Here is a 24,199-nt window from a genome sequence, read left to right as displayed (position 1 = left end):
CATCTAGATTTCAGTCTGCACGCATTCTACACATGGGCGGGTGCTTCAACCCTAAAGGATAAATAAAACTGGGAACAGCTCTTGAGAGCAGTTTGCTGGTAATATCGTTGAGCGAAGAACTGAACATCGGAGTACCTGGATCGATGGAGATGATGATGAACGGATCTGGGCATACGAAAGATTCCAACAACACCATGGTAGTTACTCATCCAGAGATCTTGAGTTTTGAAAATGTGCAAAATGTCGTTGCACAGTCGGAAGGACCCGGTACGAAACTCATCAGCTTTGCTATCCAGCCGTATTCAGATGAGAAACTTGGGTTTCTCGCATCGCACAAGCAACTGAAAGTCAAATACGTGAATTCCGATTCCTCTGAAGAGAAAACCAAGATTTACTTTGTGAAAGCCGTTCCTCACGAGGTCCCTACACAAGCTGAATATGTTTGTGAAACTAAAATTTTCATAAAAGAAGTGCTTTTCTTCAACTACATAGTACCAGAACTGGAAAAATCGTACCTAGGAGAAAGATGGAGCCCAAAATGCTACCTCGCCCACAACGAAGTAATCGTGTTGGAAGACTTAGGATCGACCGGATTCTCTATGCGCGAAAAATTATTCGACGAGGAATCCATAAATGCAGCACTTGCAGCTCTAGCGAGAATGCACGCCGCATCCATAGGAGCGGAAGCTCGACTTGGCAAACCTCTCAACGAACTCTTCCCCGAGGCATTCCAAGAAACTGGTTTTCAAGAGTACGGAAAACAGTTCATGTGGTACACAGCTGGTGTAAAAGTGGCTGTAGCCGTTGCCGAACAATTGGGTTTAGATCCAAGTCTAATTCCGAAAACATGTCAGGAGGTATTCGAAGCTAACAAACCATCTCGCTCTCTACAAAACGTAGTGAGCCACGCAGACCCCTGGTCAAATAATTTTATGTTCAAGAACGGCAAGCCACCTCTATGCTACGTGGTAGACTTTCAGTTGGTTAGATACTCACCACCTGGTTACGACATTGCCATGCTGCTCTACCTAACTGCTTCTCAAAAGCTCCGTGAAACCCGTGGAGAAGCAATGGTTCGTCATTACTATTCCGTTCTCTGCGAAACTCTAGCAATGTACAATCCACCGATAGAACCTCCGTCATTTTCGAGCATCCTCAAAGGTATGGAGGAACAAAAACTTGGTGCTCTAGTAACGGCGATGATTTATCTGCCCACCGTGTTGCTAGATGGTGCCCTTGGTGCTCAGGTAATGAATAATCCAGTTACCTACGCCAAATATGTATATACAGATCGAAGAGACGTTGTGTTGACAAACATGAAACACGATATTATGTATGACACACGTATCAAGGAAGTTGTGACTGAACTGCATAAATTTTCGCAACGTCTCCCCACCCTCCCCATGCCTTGTTGAGAGCACCTTGATTTTGATCCAAAACCGATTCACAATATTCACAACTACTTTCAAATTTTAACTTTTATCACTGTGTTGAGATCATTCAACAGAAAATAATTGTAATGTAAGATTTGTTGGCGTAGAGGGTTTTAACACGGAGTTTTATTGGACCGTATGTTCAGCGAAATAAAGGAATAAAATGAAATTACTGACTTTGATATTTCTTTAGTTGTAAGTGAATAATTCTCGCAGCGGTAAATCCACTTCCCAGCTGTATCTTCAAATTATCTTTGCTATTCTCGATAGAATTCATATTTCATGTAATTCAAAAGATCCCTGAGAGAAAGTATATAGACCGAATATAAATACACCATCATGTACAGATTAGAGAAGTGGCTGACCAAGATCCAAGAAATTTTTACGTTTCCTCAAGATCTCTGCTCGGTAGTATCGCTGATAAGGAATCCGCAAATGAGGACCAGTCGAAGTGGATGAGTTTCTCTTCTTTCGCCTCTTCTGAAATCGCCATTGGCTCAGGAGGAGGCAACGATGAAATTCTCTTTTTCCAAATTACAGGATCATCGTCGCTCTCATTACCAGAATCGTTTTCTCGATCCTCATCCGGGATTTTACTGAAAAATCAGGCGATAGTCAATTAAACCTTTCGCTACTGAAACAGTCTTCAATTACTGATCAGATAGACTAATATACAATAACAGGGTAAACCCGTGAAATGCATATTCATTTTACCCGGTGATATTATCCTGCGAAGATTTTTTTCTCGCCAACGGCGATTGTGTCATCAAGGAGAAGATAAATGGAGAGCAGAGTAATCGCATCGGTGGTAAAGTATGAGCCGGGACGCTTAGCAGCTGAAAAAAAAAAAATGAATTTTCAATAAAAATTATCGTTCCTAACATGATCCAGGATCAACTGTGAATGCATTATTCAAATATCCAGGAAACCATCGACCCTAAAATAATAAAAATACCAAAAGTATATATTCATCCGAGAATAATGCGGTAGTTTTAGTGCAAATAAAATAGAATTCACGCGGAACCCTTTGTATAAAAGTTCTTGCATCGCGATTCGCCGGTGACCTGGTTTCGCACGTATATCAGTAAACTAGTGCAAAACTTACGTCTGATTAAAACGTTAAACTTCTGTAGGAAGGTACAAAATGTTCATATACAGTTTATCGTGAGAAAGGCGAAACTTGAATCAAATTTACCAACAGCAACGGAGTATATTGAAGAAAAAAAAAAAAAAAAGATTACGTAATCATTATAATTGTGAATAAAAAAATTCACCCCATTTTTCAAATATTAGTTTTAACTCGACTCAGAAGCCAAGCTTAATCAAGCGAATCTGCTTCGAAGTACAAATTTTAGTGGATATCGTACGATATGGCGTTTCCAAAACTTTATCTCAGAAGAGGGAAAAAATAAACGAATAAAATCCATTAGCAGTAAATGTGACGTAATAAGTTTTCGCAAAAAATTTAGTCACTTTCAAGTGTCAGAGACTTGAGTCAATGTAAAGAACAATGATGATCGGCAAAGCGAAGTCATAATTAATTATTTCACAGAATCCTGCGAGTCAGCTGTATGTATAACTTCAACGCGGATATGACTTGGTCCAGGGTTTTGATATGAGTAAATGCAGTTTTGGCTGGATTTCATATGATATATGGTGGGCGTTAGAAGTAACGAGCATATTTGTTCTATCATTAATCATTTCATGCGGTTGTAATTACACCCTAAACCATATCGTAAGGCACTAGGAGACCGGGCCAACTTTGTCACAACTGAACAGATAATAATTAACACGTGTGTTGCAGTCGTCGGCTAGACACCTCGACCGAATTTTTGTTTTATCCATTTGTTCTCTCATTAAGTAATAAACAAACAGAAACTGAACATGTGCGCGTAGACGAATAATGTCTGTGAGCTGTATTATTACAGTCGTGAAGTTTCAAGGCAGGAGCATAACGTAAAAGAAAAGAGAAAATAAAAAAAAGTATAAAAGTAAACACAAAAAAACACGACTGATACGAAATCAGGCTATTCACTCGGTTAATATTTGTCGTTCGTGCCGAAAAATTATACAAGAATCTCAAGAATCTACTTCTCTTCATTCACCTAACTATACCATTGTATACAAGGAAATGGTTGTCATTATCGTCGCTGCATTGAAAACACAACGAGATATTAATTTTCTACAGTAATTTTTATCGAAATACAATGAATTAAATTCTTCCACGAATTGGTTGCTATAAATCAATGTGCAGGGCTATAGTTCATCTGGCAACCCGATACTCTTTAAATGAGAGGGAAAAAAACTAAGTCGTTTATAAAAGACGTGACTCAACACGGGATTGTTCTTACTAATTGTTTTTTTTTTCCCTCAATCATAGTTTTTTTGGTAGCTTTTCTTTGTTTCTTGAGTACCATTAATTACGATTCATGGATCTTCAAGATGTGTGAGACCAATTAATGAAGGCTGACATAATGTAAGTGATCCATTAACTCATTGCTCGAGATAAAGATCACGTGTCAACTATAGCAGGGGCAAATAATAACAATGACATAACAAAAATGATAACATTAAAATAAGAGAAATGAGAAACAAATCCGTGTGAAACGTAAGAGTTGAAAAATTATTCCAACGCAACACGTGCGTTTAAATTTGGGGGTAGATATCTGGTTGTCCCTCGCGCAACAGATGAGATTTACAATATCACACGGTGCGGTAACGAATTTCAAGACTGCCTCTTTAAAGTTGTATTTTTAAAGGTTACGAAATATCTCAATTTGATAAGAACGCGATAATGAGCATTCAGAGCATGAAATGGTATTATTTCGAGATTTTGATTATTCCATAAATAAATAATTGTAAGTAAACAAAACCAGACGGTTTGTATAATTGAAATCAGTACACGAGCTGACCATATGACAACAGATTATTCGAAATTCTAAAAATATTACAAACATTGGCTCTTCATTAATTAGCGATACACAGCAGTTACGGAGTAAATCTTTCTTCTGACTGATAAGGAGGCTGAATCGACAAGTTGTGAGCCACGAAACGTATACTCTACGTACCGCAAATCGTTATTAAAAATTCTCAAAAAACAAAGTTAAATAAATAAATGAGTCAATCTCTGATTACTCCAGAGGCGAAACAATCGGCCGTAATTAATTTTGTTAAGTATCGAATATACACCGTATAAATTAGACACCACGGTATAAAAGTAATCGAGAATTACAAAGTAATTGAGACCCTCTTTGCAGCACAAGGTATCGGGGAACTTGTTTATCGAAAATCAGTAATATAATACAAATTGAAAAAAAAAAAAAACATTCGATAATTACTCCAAAAGTCAATTAGCTAGCCGAGCGAGGTGCGTAGACAGGGTTTTTCGGAGGTATAAAATTTAAAAAATGGCCTGATGAAATTTGGAAGAAATTGATTTTATAAATAGCCACCACAGTATGATTCTCTCTCTATGTACAACCAATGACGTTAGGAGTTACAGACAACGTTCTTTATGTCCGCAGAACCCATCGAAGAAACTAACGAGGATCTAAAATGAGGAGAAAAATATTAGGAAAAAGATATCGAGGAATTCTGGCGAGTAAGTCCAGGATTGGACTCCGCGTAAAGTAGATGGTACTAAGAAATGAAAATTTGACGAAAAAAATACAGCTAAACGAGAGGGAATAATAATAAGGAATGATAGTGAGGAGCTGGCGATTCTGGTATGAATCCTGGACAGCGATGCGGAGTAAAGTTAAGACACGGACGAACATTGACGAACGGACGGGGGGTTTGGAGTGTAGCAAGTAGCGGCTGTATATTAAATCATGGGGACGGTTCCGAAACTCAGTTCAACATAGAACGTCAAGCGTATAGAATATTGTAAAATCGACACATTAGAATCCTAGAATCTTGAATATATCGAATAAATCCGACAGGGAAAATCACGTTGAAGAATTCACGGTATAAAAAAGCCATCGAGTATATCGCGCATGACCAACGTCCCCGCGTACTCTGTTACCAAAGTTCTTCTTCGCTTGGGTACCATCGCAGACGTTCTCGCATCGTAAAACTGCACGCGTTTGTTACTCGCTCGTTTCTTTGACCAAATATAAAAGAGAAAACACCAAGGGTTTTGATAATAATATATAAAAACGGAAGTTGTTGCTTAATCCCTTATTGGTAATGCAGCTAAGTCTGAAATTACTGAGGTGCCTTTTAATGCTGGTCGTTATGGCTTGCATCGTAGACGCTTTACCCATTGGAAACCCAGAGGCCGTAAGTTTCAAATTAATTGAATTCTAGTTTAGTATCCCTGTCATAAATTAAGCGTCATTGTACTCGGCTCCTATTTTTCTCATCTTTTTACTTTCAATTTTGTTTCCACACTCCGGTGCAAGAACTCCTGTTCAAAAATGCCGAAGAATCTTTAACAACGAGATGAAGTGTGTTTGTAATTGAAAATAATCTGAAAATTTTTATGATAACTTAAAATTAAAGAGATAAACATCACGTGATGAATTTTTTATGCATTGATAAATAATCAACCGAATATGCACTACCTGTGTTAATTTTTGACTCAAAAGTATGTACGTTCGGAAGGGCTGGGGGGAGGGAGTATGGAAGCTTTTCAACCCGAACTGTTGTAATTGCAACCGGCGTAAAAAGCATTCCTCTCAGGCAAGGTTTGGGGTACCCAGGATATCGTACATTTGGATAAACTGAAACATACAGCGCAAACGGTTTGCATCGGAAATCTTTGAGATTCGTTAATTTAAAATAGATGAAACAAGAAAAATAAAATGGCGACGATTGGAATTTAACAAATGTTTCATATACCCAAGAAATCGTTCAGATTGTATGTTTCCGCCTGTGAAAAATCCTGAAAGCTGCATTGTCGGTTAGGGATATTTTTTACGCCACCAACGATACCGGTTATTTATCTGTGATGAAACAATTTGTCAACGTACGTAACATTGATACGAATACTTTCAAATGAACAAATTTAGCGAAAAAGAACAAAATGAAACAAAACAAAAGAAAAAAAAGCCAGATGAAAGTAAATTTATAATTTCCGAGATAAAAATTCCTGAAAATCACCAACATATTTTTCTCGCCGTATAGGCTCGGCGTGACGTACTCTACCCACTAAATACCCCCCTCAATTAATTTCTGTAATGGAAATTTTTTTTCTTAAAACCGTCAAAATATGTATCCCTTTCATTTGATAAAGAATTAGACGTAGTTTTTCTGAAAAATTCATCATAATCTAAGATACGCGTCGCTCATCACATTATAAAGAGTCATGTGCTTTCGTCTTTAGTCCATGTAAACATTTAGATCGCAGGTAACGGAAAAGATTTATAAGTATATTTAGATAAAAGAAAGAAGACCAAAGAAGAAAAAAGAAAAAATAATACAACGATTTAGTACGTATTCCCTTTTCGTCGACTAAACAGATATTGCGCGATATTACATTGATATTATACATAGGTATATCCTCCCGAGTATGCAAAGAAGCACGTAAGATGATGATGCCATGACAACGCGCGACTTTCTTCCTATCTTGATTCCTTTGTTACGTGAATAATCCCTTTGCAAGTAGTAGTAATAATAATAATAACAATAATAATAATAATAATAACGATAATGAGTAGTAGTAAGTAAGACTGTATAGAGCCTAAACTGCAACTGCTGCCGTACTGTTTAGTAAAGCGAGCAAAGGCGTACGGTGTAATAATATGTAGGTATATAAGATGCGTTGAACCGCGTGGGAGTTTCCGAAAGTCGATGTGCGTGTAATGCAATGCAGAGGCAGCAATACCGTAGGTATGTGTGTTAATGATTGTAAGTGCAGCAGCAGCAGCATCAGCATCATTACGACGGACGACCGGTATCAAGACAATAATTGTGGTCTTGTTGCATCTGATCTCTGAATTGCGGCGTTCTTTGGATTTAAAAATTGGTGCCTGAAGACATGAGTACATGTGAAAAGAGAGAGGGGTACATAGAGAGAAATCATGAGAATTTGTGATGTAGGAAGTACGAAGGAATAACGCGATGCGTGCGCGCAGTAAATTATTCCTGACTTCAATTTGAAATCGTAAAATCAACCCGTGAGCGGCTTCGTCCAATTTTATAATCTGTTGGTATATCGAAACCCATAGAGAATTACCTACGTACATCTTTTGCAACAACAAGAGTTCATGTGCAGCATCAACTCCTCGTGTTGTGCATTCAGCTATCATTAGATATTTGTCTCTATATCCGGTCCTTTTGATTAGACGCACGTTTCTCATAACGTCAACGGCAACGGCGGCACGGGCGATTGCAGGAGCATCAACTTTAGCTTTAGCCTCTGTGTCGAAATTTAGGACACGCTCATTCTGGTGATCGTTAAAGAAATAATACGTGGAACGAGAAAATTGATCTTCAAATTGCCCCCCGGTATACAGTTGTATTTTTTGCGCAACCCCGAGAGGCTGCGAGTGCGCCCGTGTCTCTGAGAAATTCAAATCAAAGGGACCGCGAGAAATCATAGGATCAATCGAATAGAGGAACATATTCGAAGTCTCGCGGTTTCATTGCTGTGCGATCGTGGACAGGAATTTGAAGAAAAAAAAAAAAAATAAATAAATAAACGCCACTACTACTACGGTGGAATATTTTAACCGATTGAAAAATTTATCGCCAATGAATTATTTTACGTAATGTTTCATGTAATTTGAAATTCGCACGGCGATGTCAATCGGGGTTATCGATATTTTCGAATGCCATATAAGTAGTACAAATAGACTGGACTCTTGGTAAACACTTTTGATAGCTCGATTAATATTAATATAGTTTCATATATGGTTACCTCGAAATTAACCACGTGCGAAATAACATTTCGTACGCCGATAGTTTCTGATAAGTTGGGAGATTGTTGAACGACATCCAAGTTTTTTCTGGTATATTTTTTCGTTCCCCACCGTATGTGTCAAGGGTCGATGACAATGAACTCGCTCGTGACAGACGACGCATGTATTAATTATTAATACCATTGTTTTCGTTATGATCATTCCAAGGGACGGATTTATTGAATGATCTTCGAAAACTCACACCCCTGAATCTTTTTTTCTTTGTTACAGGCGATCGAAAACATGAGACAAATACCACAATGGCATTGTTTGCGTTATCGGAAATTTGATTTGGTACGTCGCTGCCGGCATTATCGCATTGGAAGAAAACACTGATAACTGTATAATTAATCTAACGTTGGTGGAATACCTCGAATCTTTCGATTTACACAACTGTCTTCTAATAACCCGACGACAAATTGTATTCTCGTTAAAGTCATTGAATATGTTATCATATCTGCCAAGGCCTGAATTTTTCGGACTCAAATAATTTGTAAGCATCTTTTTTTGTAAGTAATTAATGATATTTAATTATAAGTGTTTTCCTTCTTATTTCATTTGTCAACTAACAACTTACAATCTCTCTACATCCGAAGACCGTTTAAATAACATGGCGAATGATACCGTTTTGTATCGTCTTAAAAGTTTCAAGCCTTTTTTTATGTGTCGTGAAATCACCGAAGTCTGATTATTTATTATTGAGTAATAAACGGCTGCAAATAATACTTCATATACTCAACTATTTTGTTTTTAATAGTTGGACTGAACGTTAACATTTTTTATCGTTTTTTCTTTTCTTTGTTTTTTGAAGAAAAACTAAAGATCCACTACTCAATATAATAAGAATTAAAAATACGCATAATCACCCAACAATCTATGTACCAAAGAAATTTTTGATTTAAAATTAAAAGAAAAAAAAAGAAAAAAATAATAAGGGGATAAAAATAGATAAGATGTATTTATTTATAGCAAAACTTAGCTGTTTTGATCTCATCCACGTTTGTAAAAATGATGATTGATATTAAATATATTATTTGAAAATTTACATCGTTTTTTCAATCGCCAAAATACCTGCTGTAAATAGTCAAAATACCTAACAGAAGAATCTCGAAAGTATAACTCACCTCCTGCACGATCCCTTTTCCTCGAACTCCAAGCTCTTGGTGAGTATATGGAACAACCTGGTCTGTGCTTGTAGCGGTTTGGGCAGCAATGAGGGCCCCAAATGCGGTGGACGGCAAGTTTGTACTCAATGCCAGATTCTCTAGTGTTTTGTTGATCTCCGAAGCAGTATCAAGAGTGAGTAATTCCTGGATAAACGAGAATTCGACCAATTCAGCGAATTAGTTACTACAAAATGTAAAGCTAAGATCATAGAGAGACGATGAATGGAATGATATCAAAATATCTGACTCTCACCTGATTTGAATCCAGAAAGAAAAGCTGCGACTTTTGTTGCCAACGGTTTGCCGAAAGACTTTGGCCACTCAGATGCGGCATAAAACAAGCCGCTAATACCACGCTGTCCTTATCCGTGAGATTATTTTTAGTGTAAACTGGCTTCGATGACAGCGGAGTAAATATGTACACTGAAAATTTTTAGGGATCGATGAACCAAGGATCAACAGTATTTCGAATAACTGTAAAGACTTTTACTTACAAGTTCCATCTGTTGTAAATGCAGCCATGTGTACCGAAATCGGATCAGCGGTGAGAGTCGAAAGCTGGAGAGGAACGCTCCATGTGATCGTAAGTGTCAATAAATTCCAAACAGCTATGTGTTCGGACGAGCCTACTACAACCAGATGGCTCATTTCATTCCTCCCAAATTCTATTCGCCTGCCGAGAAAAAAGGACAATTTGAGCGTACTCAAAAGCTGGGTATTTCTAAAAAAATGACAATTTACTTACGACAATGTCTGCGGGTAACTACTGTACGTGAGACTACATTTGAGTTGGTTAGTCTCTGGCTCCCACACAGTGAGACTTGCCCCAAAACCTACTGCCAATAAAGACCCGTCGGCAGAAAATGCAGCATCTGTAGGTATCAGATTACGGTATAACCCAACGTTGTAGCACTGCCAATGTTTCGTATTTTCTGTAACAGAATTTGATCTATTGTAATTGCTGCTAGGGTATCTTACGTTACCGATCATACTTACTGTATATCGATGTGGGCTCGACTACTCTCCATATCTTGTACCTTTTGTCTGTGCCAGTTGTAACAACGATGGTCTGATCGCTACTTAGCGAAGCGATTGGCTGAAATCGCAAGGCATTTACCGATCCATTGTGGGGATATTCCACCGATGTATTCAAGACGTAGCTTTAGGAAAATAATAGAAGTGAATCTTTGATTGGAAGATCAGAGCCAAAACTCTCTATCGATTACATACGTTTGCTTAACAGTGTCAAACTTCCAGAACTTGAGTCTGACTTCCATGTTGGACTGCTCGTCATTGCGCTCTTCGACAGTGGCCATCCACAATCCATCTACACTTAGAGCTACCTTTGTCACCTCTGTATTCACAATGATGGCGTTTCTTTGTTGTGTTATTACATTTTGGGCTGTTATATTTACCTAAAACAAATTGTCAATTCTCATTGCCTTCTGCACACTTAATTCATATTAGAAAAAATGAATTAATGCTTCACACATACGTTGTAGATCAGACTTTTTGTGTCTGTATTGTAGAATTGCACGTGACCTGTCCGACTGTTAAGGACCAGAGAATTAGTTCGAGGATCAATGGTCAAACCGGCGGGAAAGAGGTTTTTTTTTGATACAGCAACACCCCAAGTGAAATTCTGAATAACAGAGACAACCTGCTTTTGCGGGTTCACCACCACAATGCCTGTAACATTCACGGACATAGCAACACAGCAGAAGATAAATAAAAATAATAATTGTCTGAAACAATTACCGTTGTCTAGAGTTGAGACAGCGATATATTCATTCTCAGATGTGAGCGAAAGGTGCTTGATTGGGGCTGGTAGTCTAGGGAGGAAAGATTTCTCTTTTGTATTCCCAATTACCCATTTGACCAGCACACATTCACCTCCTCCGGTATATAAATGATTTCCTGTATCGTAAATAAATAATAGCAGAGAATATGTCAAACTGAATTTAGTTGATGAAGTTCAGACACCGGATAGATAAATATTACCAATTCTACTAAAACGTATTTCAATCACAGGTAACGTATGCCAATGATACGTTGCTCTGATTGGGAAACGCTGTTGTATATTCGTCCAAATCAAAACTCGTCCACTTGAATCCCCAGTCGCTACACATTCTTGATCCGGATGTCCTGCAATAGCTGTACACGGCCTGCCAGTTTTATGTCTGGAGAAATATTAGAGAAGAAAAAATGGGTTCTCTATCGAAACAAGCTGGTAGTTACATTGCAAAGTCCACTAAAATCAGACTTACAGTATTCCTCCAAAGTCTTCTGCAGGGTTCAAAATGTGTAAATCAACACCCGACGCGACAGCAATTAAGTTTTCACCTTCCTTCCCAACAATGTCCACAAAATAATCATCAGAATTTGAACTAAAATCAAGATTATTTCATGAATGATCGGTTCATGCGAAAAGGAATAAATATTGTCAGTGAAGTGATGCCAAATGAAAATAGTCGTACTGTAGATCCGTTTTTACTACAGTTTGGCCATTTTCCAGACCAAACAATATTGCACGTATCCTTTTCTTCGGTTTAAGAAAGTAAGTAACGAGGACTTGGTGAGCGGTGGTTCCATTGTGCAGTCGGTAATTTATGATATGAAATGTCTTCACTTTTACTTTATTATCTTGATTCTCAAGAACCTGAAAGTGATAGTGTAAGAATGCAGATATTTGACGGTTGAAAATAGTAAAGTTAGGGGAAATCTGTGCATCATACTATTTTTTTTATGATGAGACCATTATAGCAATTCCAAAAAACGAGCTCTCCAATATCGGAGCAAGCCAAGATGATCTCTGAGTTATCAGGATGAGACGATATCCCAGCAATTTTGTTTTCGATTCCTTCGAACTCCCTAACAAAGTCTCCTGTACGCGTACTGTAGGCTCTCAGAGAGTGTTTCCATACAACGAATAATAATCTGTGATTTATAAACGTCTCATTAGAAGGATGGAACTTGTAATGGTATACGTAAGAATAAGGTTAGGAAACGGAGTACACATTAAGGAATAGTTTTATCCCAAAGTACAGAAGAAAATTATGATCATACTTACTCTCCGTCGTCGGAAAATAATGGGCGGTGATCGATAATACTTCCACCCCCGATTTTTTTAACAATTAAATCACTTGTGTCTGTACTTTTATTTTTAGGAGAGGGCTTCGCGCCCGTTGATCTTTTCGCCCGCATTTTGGGATCACTTTAGAACTATATGAAAATGTTAGTATTCACAACGGTTTTTAGCACAAAATAATCCATGAAGTACGTATGGAATGATAGAAAAGTCGTTGCAGAAGCAAATTGTTTATTTAATCCATAGTACCGGTCACTTTATTATTCACCACGTCCACGTGCGCATCCAAGAGCTTTTTATGATCTTCATGTACAGAGCCATCACAAATTCACGTGGGCTCATTGGACTCATATTCAATTACAGGTTATGTGAACTTGAAGTTAGGTGAGCTGAGTCCGCGAGCAGTTTCCGTGATTTCAGCTGATTTTGTCCTAATTTAACTGAATTAAAATGGCTAATGCTGAAAATGACGTTCCTCAAATTCAGATACGTTTTATAACGAAACAAGAGCAGTAAGTACAGCATGAAATATTTACATTTGCTAATGCATTACTCAAATCTCTCTAAACACGTGGAGCTGGCCCATGATTATTGTCAACTGATACGTCAACAATCAAAATTTCATGTAGCTAAGACGGGACTAAACAGAAGACACTTGTTCTAACAAAAAATAAATTTACTTTAAGAAAAATTATTTTTCAGATATGCAGTTCCCGATTATCCGCTGTCAGTGCCAGCTACAGTTCTTACTACTCAGCTAAATACACTAGTGAATGAGCTATTGAAAGGTAAAACCGGCAAAAAAATACTTGCTCAATTAATTACTGTAATCGTCATACTTTGCTAATTTCATCTCACCATAATTCCCGAACAGAATCAGTAGACTCCAATGCAACCTTTGACTTTGACTTTTTGGTCTGTAATGAATTTTTGCGAACTTCTTTGACGGAGCATATCAATGAACGGGGAGTATCAACTGAAGAAGTAATCACAGTTGAGTACTTGGAGAGGCATCCTCCTCCAGAGCCTCAAGACTGTCTAATACACGATGATTGGGTATCGGCTGTAGCAGTTCGTGAAAAATGGTATACTTTGCCATAGTCCCAGGATATTGTAGAAAGAGATGTTTATGAAATTATTTCACTACTCTTGTTATACCTGACAGGATTTTAACTGGATGTTACGATAATACTTTACATATATGGAATACAAAAGGCAAACATCATCTTACTATTCCTGGGCATACATCACCAATCAAATCCGTTGCCTGGATATCTTTGGAAGATGAAAGAGCCACGTTTGTCAGGTACTTATCGGTGAATATTTGCAATGGTTCTGAACTATGTGAGCTATTGCCGTACGGATGTTAATGATTACAGTGCCTCTCAAGATCAGACTGCAATTTTATGGGACTGGAATATCACTGACAACTCAATAGAGTGCGTACAGATCTGTCGAGGTCATGAACGAGGGCTGGAATCAGTTGCTGTTAATCACAATGCGCAGTTAATTGCCACTGGTTCTTGGGACACTATGGTCAAAATTTGGTCTGCTAGTAAGTGTTGAGTCCAATTGCTGAAAAACCAATCGTTCCAGTTCAATTACCTCAATTTGTTTATCATTCAACTTCTATTCCACAGCCGTTGACGAGAGAAGCAATGACGGTGAATCTGCGTCGAAAAAGTTAAAAACCGATCATGGAAAAATACGAGTGAGTAGCCTCAGTATCATACACGGAGCGATTTTGAAAAATAAAAATTTCTTAATCAACAATTTCCTAATTATTTTATCACAGACACCAGAACTCACAATGAAAGGTCATAAAGAGGCAATCAGCGGTGTGGTCTGGTCAAATAAAAGCGAGCTTGTAACTTCGTCCTGGGATCACACTTTGAAACTTTGGGACACGGAGCTCGGTGGAATCAAACATGAAATCCCAGGCAATAAAAGCTTTTTCGATGTCGCATATTCTTCACTAGCCCAGGTCCTCGTTGCAGCATCGGCAGATAGGCACATCAGATTATTCGACCCAAGATCAACAGGTAACTATCAAATGAATCCAGTAATCTAGTTGAATTAGAATACAAATCATACTTTGTCGTTATCAATTTCTCACCAAAATAGTTAAATTAATAATGTTGAATTTCTCAACAGAAGGATCTGTAGTGAAAACAACGTTCACCTCACACACCCAATGGGTCCAATCGGTATGCTGGTCCACAACCGATGGAAACCTTTTCCTGTCTGGAGCTTACGACAACCAAGTGAAACTTTGGGATACACGAAGGTATGCAGTAAATGATTGATTCGTGGAACCGAAGTCTTACTTGAAAGAAACTCCAATTTGTTTCTTTGCACAGCCCGAAAGCACCGTTATTTGATCTCTCTGGCCACGAAGACAAAGTCCTGAGTTGCAACTGGTCCAATCCCAAATTCATGGTTTCTGGTGGGGCTGACAACACCGTCAGGATATTCAAGTCTAAGCATGCGATCCATTGATGACTATAAGTAAGATCGTTTGTAAATTATTTTAATGATAATACGTTATAAATGAAATATCACCTAAGAAGGTGAACTGAAAAACTAACGCTTTCTGGATTTATTTTACACCGAACCAAAAATGTTGGTTAGTGTTAGAATTTTTATTCAAACAGTTTGGATCACGGATTTGAATTTCGATCAAGTTGATTAGAGGGGATATCATAATAGTGTAACGACACAACTGGGAGAGGAGAGCAAACATGAATTCAACGAATGAAATCCCCAAAACAGATCTTTTATTGATCAAAAATAAGGGATAATAATAATTAGGAGTTTGATTTTTTCATTTTGAAAATACCAAACCATATTTGTAAGTAACTCTAAGACTGATTGGTGCATGCTCTGTATTAGAACATTGCACAGAGCATGCGCCCGCAGTGTGCAGTTTACAGTAACAGTGTGTCTGCAGTCCGTGTCGTGTAATAGGCATTTGATGGTTTGTCGGGATCAACGCGTTATACCAACAATAAGATCACGCGTATACCCACACACGCCGCACACTCTCTTTCTCTTTCGTTTCCTCGCGCTCTTGTTCTCGCTTCCTGTTTTTAGAAGACCCTACCTAATCCCCACATTATCTCACACAAAGACTAGCTTTTTAAACGATCCAAAATAAACTAAGGGCACTTTTAGTGGCGTATGCCCTGTCCTTATACAAGTTTCATGAAAAATCTAATTCTGACCGTTGTTAAACTTTGTTTTATTACAGCACCTATCGACTTCTAAGAGTCCCTACCTTAGCTAGCTATGACACACTTGCCTTAGTCTAGGTTTTCGCTACGTGCTATGCCTCGCCATCTTAAAATAATTAAATCTAAATCGATTCTCATACATCTAAGGTATTTTTTTGTTTTGTTTTTTTTTATTTTATTATTTTTTTTTTTGTTTTTTCATTCACTAATCTAACATTGTTTTTTTGTTTTGGGTTTTCATTGGTCGCAAACCACACAACACAAAAAATAAGCAGACGTTGTAGCATCGTTCTCACAATACATGATCTGGTGTTTGTTTTTGCTTTTCTTTTTACCATTTTTATTTTTGTATTTTTTTAAGGTTTTTAAATTTTTTTTTTTTGTATTTTTTTTGTATTTTTTCATTAGTTTTATTTTTTATTAAACACTAAGGAGACACGTAGGTACGTAACCGGACAGAGAGAAATGATAGAAAAACAACAGAAAGATAGAAAATAAAAATAAAAACAAGAAAATAAAGTAAAGGGGAAAAACCAAAATTATTACAAGTAAAACTTCTTTCTTAACAATATAAAAACAATGACTTAAAACTCTGCAAACTAAAGACTGAACGAAGTCGGAGTATGACGAATGATGTAAAACTGCAACACCAAGCTAATCTGGACTTGCTTCTTAAGCCGATATCACTTAACGTTAGTTACTTAAAAACATCCTACTTTTTCTACTTAAACCTAGTGCTAAACTACGAAGATCTAAGCTACGTATCTACCGCTAATTTTCTAAAAGCTTAGAGAAAGCAGCATTGCTTGGAAATCAAGTTCCAACCGTTGGAAACATGTCCGGCCAACCCAAGCACCTGACCCGTGGTGCGCAGCAAGCAGTCCTTACTATTATATTACATTAGATATAATATATGTTGTAGAATAATAATATATTCATTATTAATATGAATAGCCAGTCAGTCTTGACGGGTGCGAGATGCATGGGCTGAACGGTGCCCCCCCTCATGCTACGAAGGGGAGGCAGTTGTATTCTAATTCCTAACTATCATCTACCTACCTACCTATACTTAATATTTAATTATTTACTCGCTAGCCTTAATAATTACTATCCTATTCATAGTCAACACTAGCTACACATGTCCTCTTACTTTTACTCAAATATCCTTAATTAAATTTTACTTTTAATTTTACTTCTTACTCTTACACTCCTATCCTATACAATAATTATACTCTGGTTCTTCCTCCCCGTCTTGCTCCGTAGCCACCGGAGCTAGCCAATTTAGGCAGAGCCGCTCTTTGTTTTGCGTTCGATTAACGGGCACTTATGCGCCTCTTCTTGTTTGGTCGTCACAATAATATTAGTTATTTAGTACAAGTCTATTTAGTAAAATTCTCGAAATTCACTATTAATCACATGTGATTTTGTTGTCAGTCATGGTGACAATCGCTTGTGCAACACTTAACATGTTCACAAATTTGGATATTTCACTTGCATATGAACTCGAATCGAGTAATAATCGGTTTCTTAAAAAATAGTTCGTACCATTTTTTTTATCTTTTATTATTATTATTTTTCATTTTTCATTTTTTATTTTATTTTTATTTTTTACTCTCTTATCATCTCTTGTCATCAAATTGTGATGTACCAAAATAAACTAAATATATTATTTACTTCAAGTTTCAACAGTGTAAAAATCTTTCATACTTTACGATGACGTCAATAATAGTAATTGTTAATTATAATAATACAGCATATTCATGTAATATTATAATAATAGCTACGATCACCACTATGCTACCTAACTACCTGCCCGCCACATCTTGAGCTCGGAGCTCACATATTTGGTAGAAAGCTTTCTGTTCATTCCTTGACTTTTGATCTAAGCCAGACCACATGAGACTTGGATGGCTGTATAATTATGAGGTTTCAGGGGGTGGGGTGGGGGATGAGGGAGAAAAGGGACGTGGGTAAGTGACGCGCCGCTTTTCGGTAATTGAAGCGCGACGAAGCTCCGATGCTTCTCCGCATCTCCGATATATCTTCTTCCCACTTAACAACGTGTTTTCTTCAATTTCAATAATATATTAAATTAATTTACTCTCTAGCTATCGTATCCCGTCGTCAACAAGTCTACGGCTATCGGCGGATCGTCGGTTATAAAGTTCAAAGATTTAAAGATCCACCGTTTGATTTTGTTCTAGACTTTGCAGATCGTCGTGCAATCTGACAATCCCGTTAGTGGCAACTATACATACAAAATCTATCAAATTCATAAACAAACAAACGTAGTGTTAACCGGCTACAACACAGAAACAATTATATTTCTTAACTAGAAGATCAAAATTTGGCTCAAGTTTCGCATATACCGACGTAAAAATATATTATAATATTTTCAGCATATCCCTGTCTAGTGGATTAGTCTGAAAAGGCACAATTCTAAAAAAAATATCTGTATTTACTGTACAATTAAAATTGATATTGATTCGTAGTAACCGTACGCATAAATATAATGTTTCTAAAAAGTACTATGTTCCTTTCTTTCTTATTTTTTTTTCCTTTTTTTTCATACAATAATTATATATATCCTGAAGATTTTAGAAATAAAGCTTTTTGTTTTTTTTCCTTCTTTTATCATAAAATACATCGTCCGTGAATAAAAACAAAACATAAATGTAGTTGTAGAAAATATTAGATTAAAATCTCCACGTAGCAATATATATACATATATATGTGCCCAGCTTGGAATGTCTGAACAAAAAACAATGTGATGAAAGTGCGAGCGAGTGGGGCGGTTCGTATAAGAGCAAAGGGATTTTGAACCAAAGTAAACGCCAACCGCCTATCGATTCGCAACCCCTTCGCCAGCAGCCAAGTCACCGGCCAGCCAGCTGGCACTAGTCCGGTAGGTACTGTTATTATACAATCATACTGAATCTGAATTTGATCAACTCTAGTATTGGAAGTGTGTTTCTCTGTATATTATTATTATTATTCTTGGGAAGAATCCTTCTTTGTATATGTGAGCAGCATTTTATAGTTTAGTTTAGTTTTTTTTTTTCTTTAAAATATTTATTCATATTCATATCTCAAGCGTTCAGCTTCAACTTATCAACTCCGTAGTAAATGTAATACCTATAGTTAAACCTGGAAGCCTATCAGCTTGACGCTAAAACTGCCCGTCGCCTATTAATTGTCACTTGTCAGCTACACGTAAACACGTTGGCATTGGCGGTACAGCGGAGAGACAACCCTGCGCCAATCAATCAAAGCGCTGGCACCGGCGTTCGCTCCGTATTATGTCAACATTCATACTCTACTGTCGTTGCAAAATATTAACTACTTTCACCTATTTATTTTGGTGGATAAAATGTATAAAAGATGGCTGGCAAGTCAACTTATCATGAGGAAGAATCTTATTCTGACTTTTACGTTATGTATTTACTCTGTCTATTCTTCGTTAATATAATCCCTCATATAAACAGGTGTACCTCTTCTAACTTATGTAACCCTCGGCATAGTCGTATCTGAAACAGAACAAACATTACTTATAGTCCATTTCCACATAGTTTAACCAGCCAATGAATCTTTTTTCAGATATCAAATACACGCTTTCTCATATTATTACTAGGATAAACCGATTTTCTAGAATCACAAAAGAACCTCTTCTGTACGTGTAATTGAGGCTCTGTAAAATTAGGAACATGTTCTCGATTTTATTTTCAAAAAGATTCGTTGTCTGATGAGCAATGACTAATAATGCTATTTCTTCGAAAGCATTGTTCGTGCGGCGTAGCATCTACGCAGCAAATATTTACACCATTAAAAATAATCCACAATATGAAACTTTTTATGAAAAAAATAAGAAGCACAACGGAGTTCAGCTGACAAACGAGTGAAATAAATAAAACAAGAAAATAAAAAAAGCACTGGTCAATTTGGCTGCTACTAAAAAACTATACTCGCGCTAACCTATAAACTGTGGCCTACTTGGGCTGCTGAGTCTGGTATTGTTGATAGGAGTCATCCGGGGATGCTGCGTTGCTCGTCTGTTCAGAATCACCCATCGGCATGGTGTGGATAATGCTAGGTGCAGGGTATGTAGTGTACGGGTATGGATGAGGGCTCGCCGCTATGTACTGGAAATTTAAATCCAACATTAGTTCTCCTTTGTAAAGTTTTGGATACTGGATGAAATGATAATCTCATTAAATCTAGAAAAAGAAACTCCGTGGCTTGATACTGCTTTGTGTGAGTCTATAAGATGCTTTCATAATATTTTCTAACGATCTAATAGCATGACACTACTCACGGAAGCTGTTCCCAAATGCATAGTGGACATTTGTGTCGTTAGCTGTGGCATTATGCTATACTGCGCATTGCTTGGATCAGCTGATGGCATCATCTGTAAAAATGATACGATAAAATTGACTGTCTGTCTTTTTTCACCGTAATTTTGTAGCTGAGCATTTTGGATCGGATTGTTTGTTGAAAGTAGCCAATTGATCAATTTTGACGACAAGATGCAATTTATGTGAACATATTGAACTTGGTTGCAATTCGAATTTGAGCAATGTCCCGATAAGCGAATAAACTCACGTCAACCTGTTGCATGTGCGGTGGTGCCGTTTGTACGAGGTACGGGGTGACCCAAGGGCCTCCAGGAACACTGTAACCAGGAACTTGGCCATAGTGACGACCATACTGAGCCAATGTTGCCGCAGGCAGCATGTGAGCCGTTGCAACGCCATTTTGACCAACTCCACTTGCATCGTAGTTCAAAGCTATGTTCTATAAAAGTGAGAATTAGAAAAAACGTTAATTTGAATTGGGATTCCCGTTTCGAAACCAGAAATAAAAAATAACGTGATCAGACTCACATCGCCAGGTTCCCTCCATATGGGAGTCTTGTATATAGTCTTTTTTTTGTTGCCTCCATCAGCAAATTTCACTAATAAAGGATCCTTTGCTCCTTGTAATGCTTTTCCATTAAACATCTGAATGATTTGTTCGCATTTCTCTTTCGATTCCATTCTACAAAGGTCATTAGATATACAAATAAAATAGGGGTTTACAAAGTGATTCGAATAACGAAACTTGAAATTGTCCAGGAGGTAAAATAATCTTGTCATCAATTACCTTGCAAACCCGACACCTTTGCTCTGACCATTTGGATCACGTAGAATACGTGTCGAAATCACCTGGCCGTATTGAGCAAGCAAAGTTTCTACGTCATTTTCCTTGAAGTTGAGGGGCAGGTTGGCTATGTACAAGTTGGTAGGGTCCTGCTCCTGTTGCTGCGGAACAAATAAAAGCACTATGCAAGCAACTGACTTTTTTTTTTAGTATCTAACAAAATTTTTGGATTCATTGAAGTTTACAGAGAAATGATTTCACTCATTTTAAATTCCCATTTAGAACATCGATCTATGTACAATAGGTAGTACATACTAAATTAGCAAGTACATGTATCAGAGGTACTAGACATGGACTAAAATGTTAAACGATTCAATTTGACGAATGAGTATTACTGTTCCTTTTTTGAGTATAATTAATACTGTATTATCAATAGATTATCCAAGATAGTAGAACTATAACTGAAGACTATGCAGGGCATAGATAGAAGATGCGAAATAAATTTTTTAAATTTAATGATATAGCGTTTCTTCCGAATCTTTAGTGATCGAGTATTGGATTTTGGTTTTCTTAGTGCGGACCTAATTATCCAACAATAAGGATTAATCCGAGTTCAAGATGAGTAGAGGTATGCGTGATAAAAAAAATCGGCGAAATATGATTAATAAATTTTGACGATCGAACGATTAACCAGTAGCTATTGGGTGAAAAAATGATCGGAAACCATTCCACTGTAATTATAGGCTGAAGTACTGAAATGTATTAGTTCGTTTTGATGTCATAAGATAATTGAGCAAACAAGATGCAAATTGATTTCTTCAGCGACATCATGTATTCACATTATTGACATACTTTTTAACTGAGAGTTTTATGAATTATATTTTATGTCTACAGTATTAAAACTACAAGTAGATCATTGAGCTATATTCATCGTTTTGACCAATTTCAATAATGAATATTTATTTAAGTACGATTGAATGAATCAAGGTAAGTTTGTCTTTATCCTCATAGATATTTCATGCTTCATGGCAGTACTTTTTACCACATTCTGGTGGCTCTCGAAATTTGCTTAGTGCATGCGACAAAAAGATTTATTGAGCGGTGATCTCATGACGTTATTTTTATTAAGTGAGTTGAATGATCAAATTTTAACAATTTAGCGAATAGGCCCACGATGCAAAAATGATTGCATGAAATTTAGTGAGGTGGAATAATAAGTACCAAATCTAATCTTGTTTCATCCACACATACACTGTTATCTGATTTCATTTTTATTCAGATGGAAAAAAATTCTTTTCATCTGTATCGTGAACGATGAGCAGGATACGGGAATAATATGAATGACTAATGTCTTGATTTGTTTCAATTGACACGCGAAAGGTTAGTGAATTTTTTTACAGGGGAGCTGAATCGGCAATCCTTGTACAAGATGAAGTGCTCGAAACGGGACAGTACACTACCCGATTTTCAGTGCTCCGCAATAGTGTCTGATTATGTCATGAAAAACGTGCACCGATAAGCATATTTTGAGATCCACCATTTCTCTCAAGTCTCAATCATCAAATCTACGATTACTTGAATATACTTATACTTTACGACAATTTACTTCAATCTTGCGAATGCATTGAAAACAAAGAACAGATAATGAAAACATTGTGGCTTAAGCCAAGCCGATGGCATTGATGTATTTTCAAATAATGATTATTATATGTATGTCGATACAAGGGCTGCAGGTAAACCAAGTGTAACTACGCAAAGGGTAGTATCAAAAATTTGGATGTCCCACCCCGCAAATGGACGAAGCAGTTTACCATTTAGTTTCAATATTATTAGAATCTCAATGATTTTCAAACGCGAATTTCCATGCTGATGTGTTTTCGTGCAGGTAGCTAATTCGTTTCTGGTTCTTAGATTATTCATCAAACAATACAGTATGAATATATTCAGATAGTAAAAATTCACTCATTTATCAGGGACGAATCGTTAACGTGTGAAGCTGACGTTGCTCAACGATACATTGTTTGTCATTCACAGAAACAAAAACTTTCTCAGTTAAGCATTTACTATAACTTATGTTCATCCCCCCCCCCCCCCCCCCCCCTGAAGGCAAGTTTCGCGACAGCTACCTGATCATGCTTTAACACGGGATTTGATTTAACTGCACATTTTACTTCAGCGAACAGGGCATTTGGGTAATTTACAAATCGAATAATGAAGTCTATCGAATGCATCTGTACCCATCGTCCAAAAAATATTCAAACTGGTCGTATTTAGATATATTAATCAGAAAGAATGATAATTCAAATATGTAAAATAGGCTCCCCTTCGATCTCCAATTGTGAGTTGTGTAGACGAGTAACGTTTGACCTGAACATTTATTTATCGATAGATTGATCGTTTTTAGTTATTTCATACAACATGCGACAGTTGATTATACATTAGAATATTGCGCTCATTATTACAGCTGATATTGGCACCCCGTTTACGTGCGTATATCGCGTCAGATCAGACTAACCATTCTGAGTTAGTTATGGATAATACAGATGAATTCCAATTCTCGTTTGGCGATCGATACATCTGTGATTGAAAATGGGATCTCGACACCTAAGTGAATTCAATGTCCATGTAACCAAATGTATTTTGAAAAAATGAAGACTGAAAATAATATCACTACGTTTGACCGATGTTTTTTTTTTTCAGAAAATAGGTGGATAGCTATTATAATAAATTTATGATAAATATTATAGATAATATAGTAGAAAAAAAAAATATGTATGATAACATCGTCGTATTCATGGTAAAACATATTTAACTACTGACTTTGTCCGTGCTGCCATACTTCAAAGCAACTTCTTAATGTTGAATTAATATTCACTTTATGCATTATTAGTACACGTACTTAGGTGAGTATGGCAGTGGTAATAAAGACCACTTTTATAATTTTTGTAAAAAACACAGTGAGAATTTAATGGGAATAATATTAATGATTGCTAAAGGCTTACGTTAGGGCTGAGATAAAATGCAATTCTCAGACATGATTTTTAGACATGTTGATGTAGCGGTATGAGCAATCAGTGGCCGAGGTATAGCAGCAAGCATCGAAAGGTTGGTAGGTTTTAAGATAGAATAAGAGATAGAATTTTTAACTTAGAAAGTTTTTGGATAAGTGAGTTAGGCTGTTGGTTGATAAGAAAGGACCGATAGATCGTTTCAGGATGCCGTAAAGATATTAAAATTTTGT

At 36.9% G+C, this 24,199-nt stretch overlaps 5 protein-coding genes across 20 annotated transcripts in view; 3 read left to right on the top strand and 2 right to left on the bottom strand.

Annotated features, from left to right (window-relative positions):
- Window positions 1-29: 29 nt before the first annotated feature.
- Window positions 30-1,602, top strand: LOC105686686. Its single transcript, XM_020852532.2, has one exon. The coding sequence runs from the start codon at window positions 144-146 to the stop codon at window positions 1,413-1,415; it is 1,272 nt and encodes a 423-aa protein (XP_020708191.1). The 5' UTR covers window positions 30-143; the 3' UTR covers window positions 1,416-1,602.
- LOC105686685 (WD repeat-containing protein 75) lies at window positions 1,598-12,959 on the bottom strand. Its single transcript, XM_012401735.3, has 15 exons — window positions 12,572-12,959; window positions 12,237-12,438; window positions 11,979-12,160; window positions 11,769-11,888; window positions 11,503-11,681; window positions 11,260-11,418; window positions 10,997-11,190; window positions 10,732-10,916; window positions 10,498-10,661; window positions 10,247-10,433; window positions 9,996-10,174; window positions 9,755-9,924; window positions 9,460-9,645; window positions 2,148-2,269; window positions 1,598-2,029 (listed from the first exon to the last, which is right to left on the bottom strand). The coding sequence occupies exons 1-15, from the start codon at window positions 12,703-12,705 to the stop codon at window positions 1,816-1,818; spliced, it is 2,577 nt and encodes an 858-aa protein (XP_012257158.2). The 5' UTR covers window positions 12,706-12,959; the 3' UTR covers window positions 1,598-1,815.
- LOC125500253 lies at window positions 5,250-9,380 on the top strand. The gene is made up of 2 exons (XM_048652411.1): window positions 5,250-5,714; window positions 8,567-9,380. The coding sequence occupies exons 1-2, from the start codon at window positions 5,622-5,624 to the stop codon at window positions 8,669-8,671; spliced, it is 198 nt and encodes a 65-aa protein (XP_048508368.1). The 5' UTR covers window positions 5,250-5,621; the 3' UTR covers window positions 8,672-9,380.
- On the top strand, window positions 12,935-15,176 carry LOC105686687 (ribosome biogenesis protein WDR12 homolog). Its single transcript, XM_012401738.3, has 9 exons — window positions 12,935-13,101; window positions 13,292-13,377; window positions 13,464-13,674; window positions 13,755-13,895; window positions 13,969-14,144; window positions 14,230-14,300; window positions 14,385-14,631; window positions 14,744-14,876; window positions 14,950-15,176. The coding sequence occupies exons 1-9, from the start codon at window positions 13,040-13,042 to the stop codon at window positions 15,086-15,088; spliced, it is 1,266 nt and encodes a 421-aa protein (XP_012257161.1). The 5' UTR covers window positions 12,935-13,039; the 3' UTR covers window positions 15,089-15,176.
- Window positions 15,177-15,349: 173 nt separating this feature from the next.
- Window positions 15,350-24,199, bottom strand: part of LOC105686400 (protein alan shepard) — a 36,223-nt gene continuing 27,373 nt past the window's right edge. For 8 of the 16 annotated variants that reach the window (XM_048652385.1, XM_048652383.1, XM_048652392.1 and 5 more), the window contains 6 exons: window positions 20,962-21,119; window positions 20,703-20,856; window positions 20,422-20,613; window positions 20,135-20,227; window positions 19,813-19,961; window positions 15,350-19,349 (listed from right to left, as the gene is read on the bottom strand). In XM_048652385.1, the coding sequence (XP_048508342.1) occupies window positions 19,319-19,349; window positions 19,813-19,961; window positions 20,135-20,227; window positions 20,422-20,613; window positions 20,703-20,856; window positions 20,962-21,119 (777 nt within the window). In that variant the 3' untranslated portion in view covers window positions 15,350-19,318. Of the gene's footprint in view, window positions 19,350-19,794; window positions 19,962-20,134; window positions 20,228-20,421; window positions 20,614-20,702; window positions 20,857-20,961; window positions 21,120-22,564; window positions 22,571-24,199 lie in introns of all 16 variants that reach the window. The other 8 variants (XM_048652397.1, XM_048652390.1, XM_048652395.1 and 5 more) reach the window with 4 other exon arrangements.

This window comes from Athalia rosae, chromosome 3, assembly GCF_917208135.1.
Source record: "Athalia rosae chromosome 3, iyAthRosa1.1, whole genome shotgun sequence".
Lineage (NCBI taxonomy): Eukaryota > Metazoa > Arthropoda > Insecta > Hymenoptera > Athaliidae > Athalia > Athalia rosae.
Note: the sequence above shows the minus strand (reverse complement) of the source record. Positions and strands in the feature narration are given on the sequence as shown.

Excerpts from the sequence above, each read along its gene's own strand:
- LOC105686685 (XM_012401735.3), bottom strand. The coding sequence starts at position 12,705 with ATGCGGGCGAAAAGATCAACGGGCGCGAAGCCCTCTCCTAAAAATAAA. Across the intron at positions 10,662-10,731 it reads TTTGACACTGTTAAGCAAAC|CTACGTCTTGAATACATCGG; the intron begins GTATGTAATCGA and ends ATTTTCCTAAAG. Across the intron at positions 9,925-9,995 it reads ATTTACAACAGATGGAACTT|TGTACATATTTACTCCGCTG; the intron begins GTAAGTAAAAGT and ends AAAAATTTTCAG.
- LOC125500253 (XM_048652411.1), top strand. The coding sequence starts at position 5,622 with ATGCAGCTAAGTCTGAAATTACTGAGGTGCCTTTTAATGCTGGTCGTT. Across the intron at positions 5,715-8,566 it reads CCATTGGAAACCCAGAGGCC|GCGATCGAAAACATGAGACA; the intron begins GTAAGTTTCAAA and ends TCTTTGTTACAG.
- LOC105686687 (XM_012401738.3), top strand. The coding sequence starts at position 13,040 with ATGGCTAATGCTGAAAATGACGTTCCTCAAATTCAGATACGTTTTATA. Across the intron at positions 13,675-13,754 it reads GTAGCAGTTCGTGAAAAATG|GATTTTAACTGGATGTTACG; the intron begins GTATACTTTGCC and ends TATACCTGACAG. Across the intron at positions 14,301-14,384 it reads CCGATCATGGAAAAATACGA|ACACCAGAACTCACAATGAA; the intron begins GTGAGTAGCCTC and ends ATTTTATCACAG.
- LOC105686686 (XM_020852532.2), top strand. The coding sequence starts at position 144 with ATGGAGATGATGATGAACGGATCTGGGCATACGAAAGATTCCAACAAC.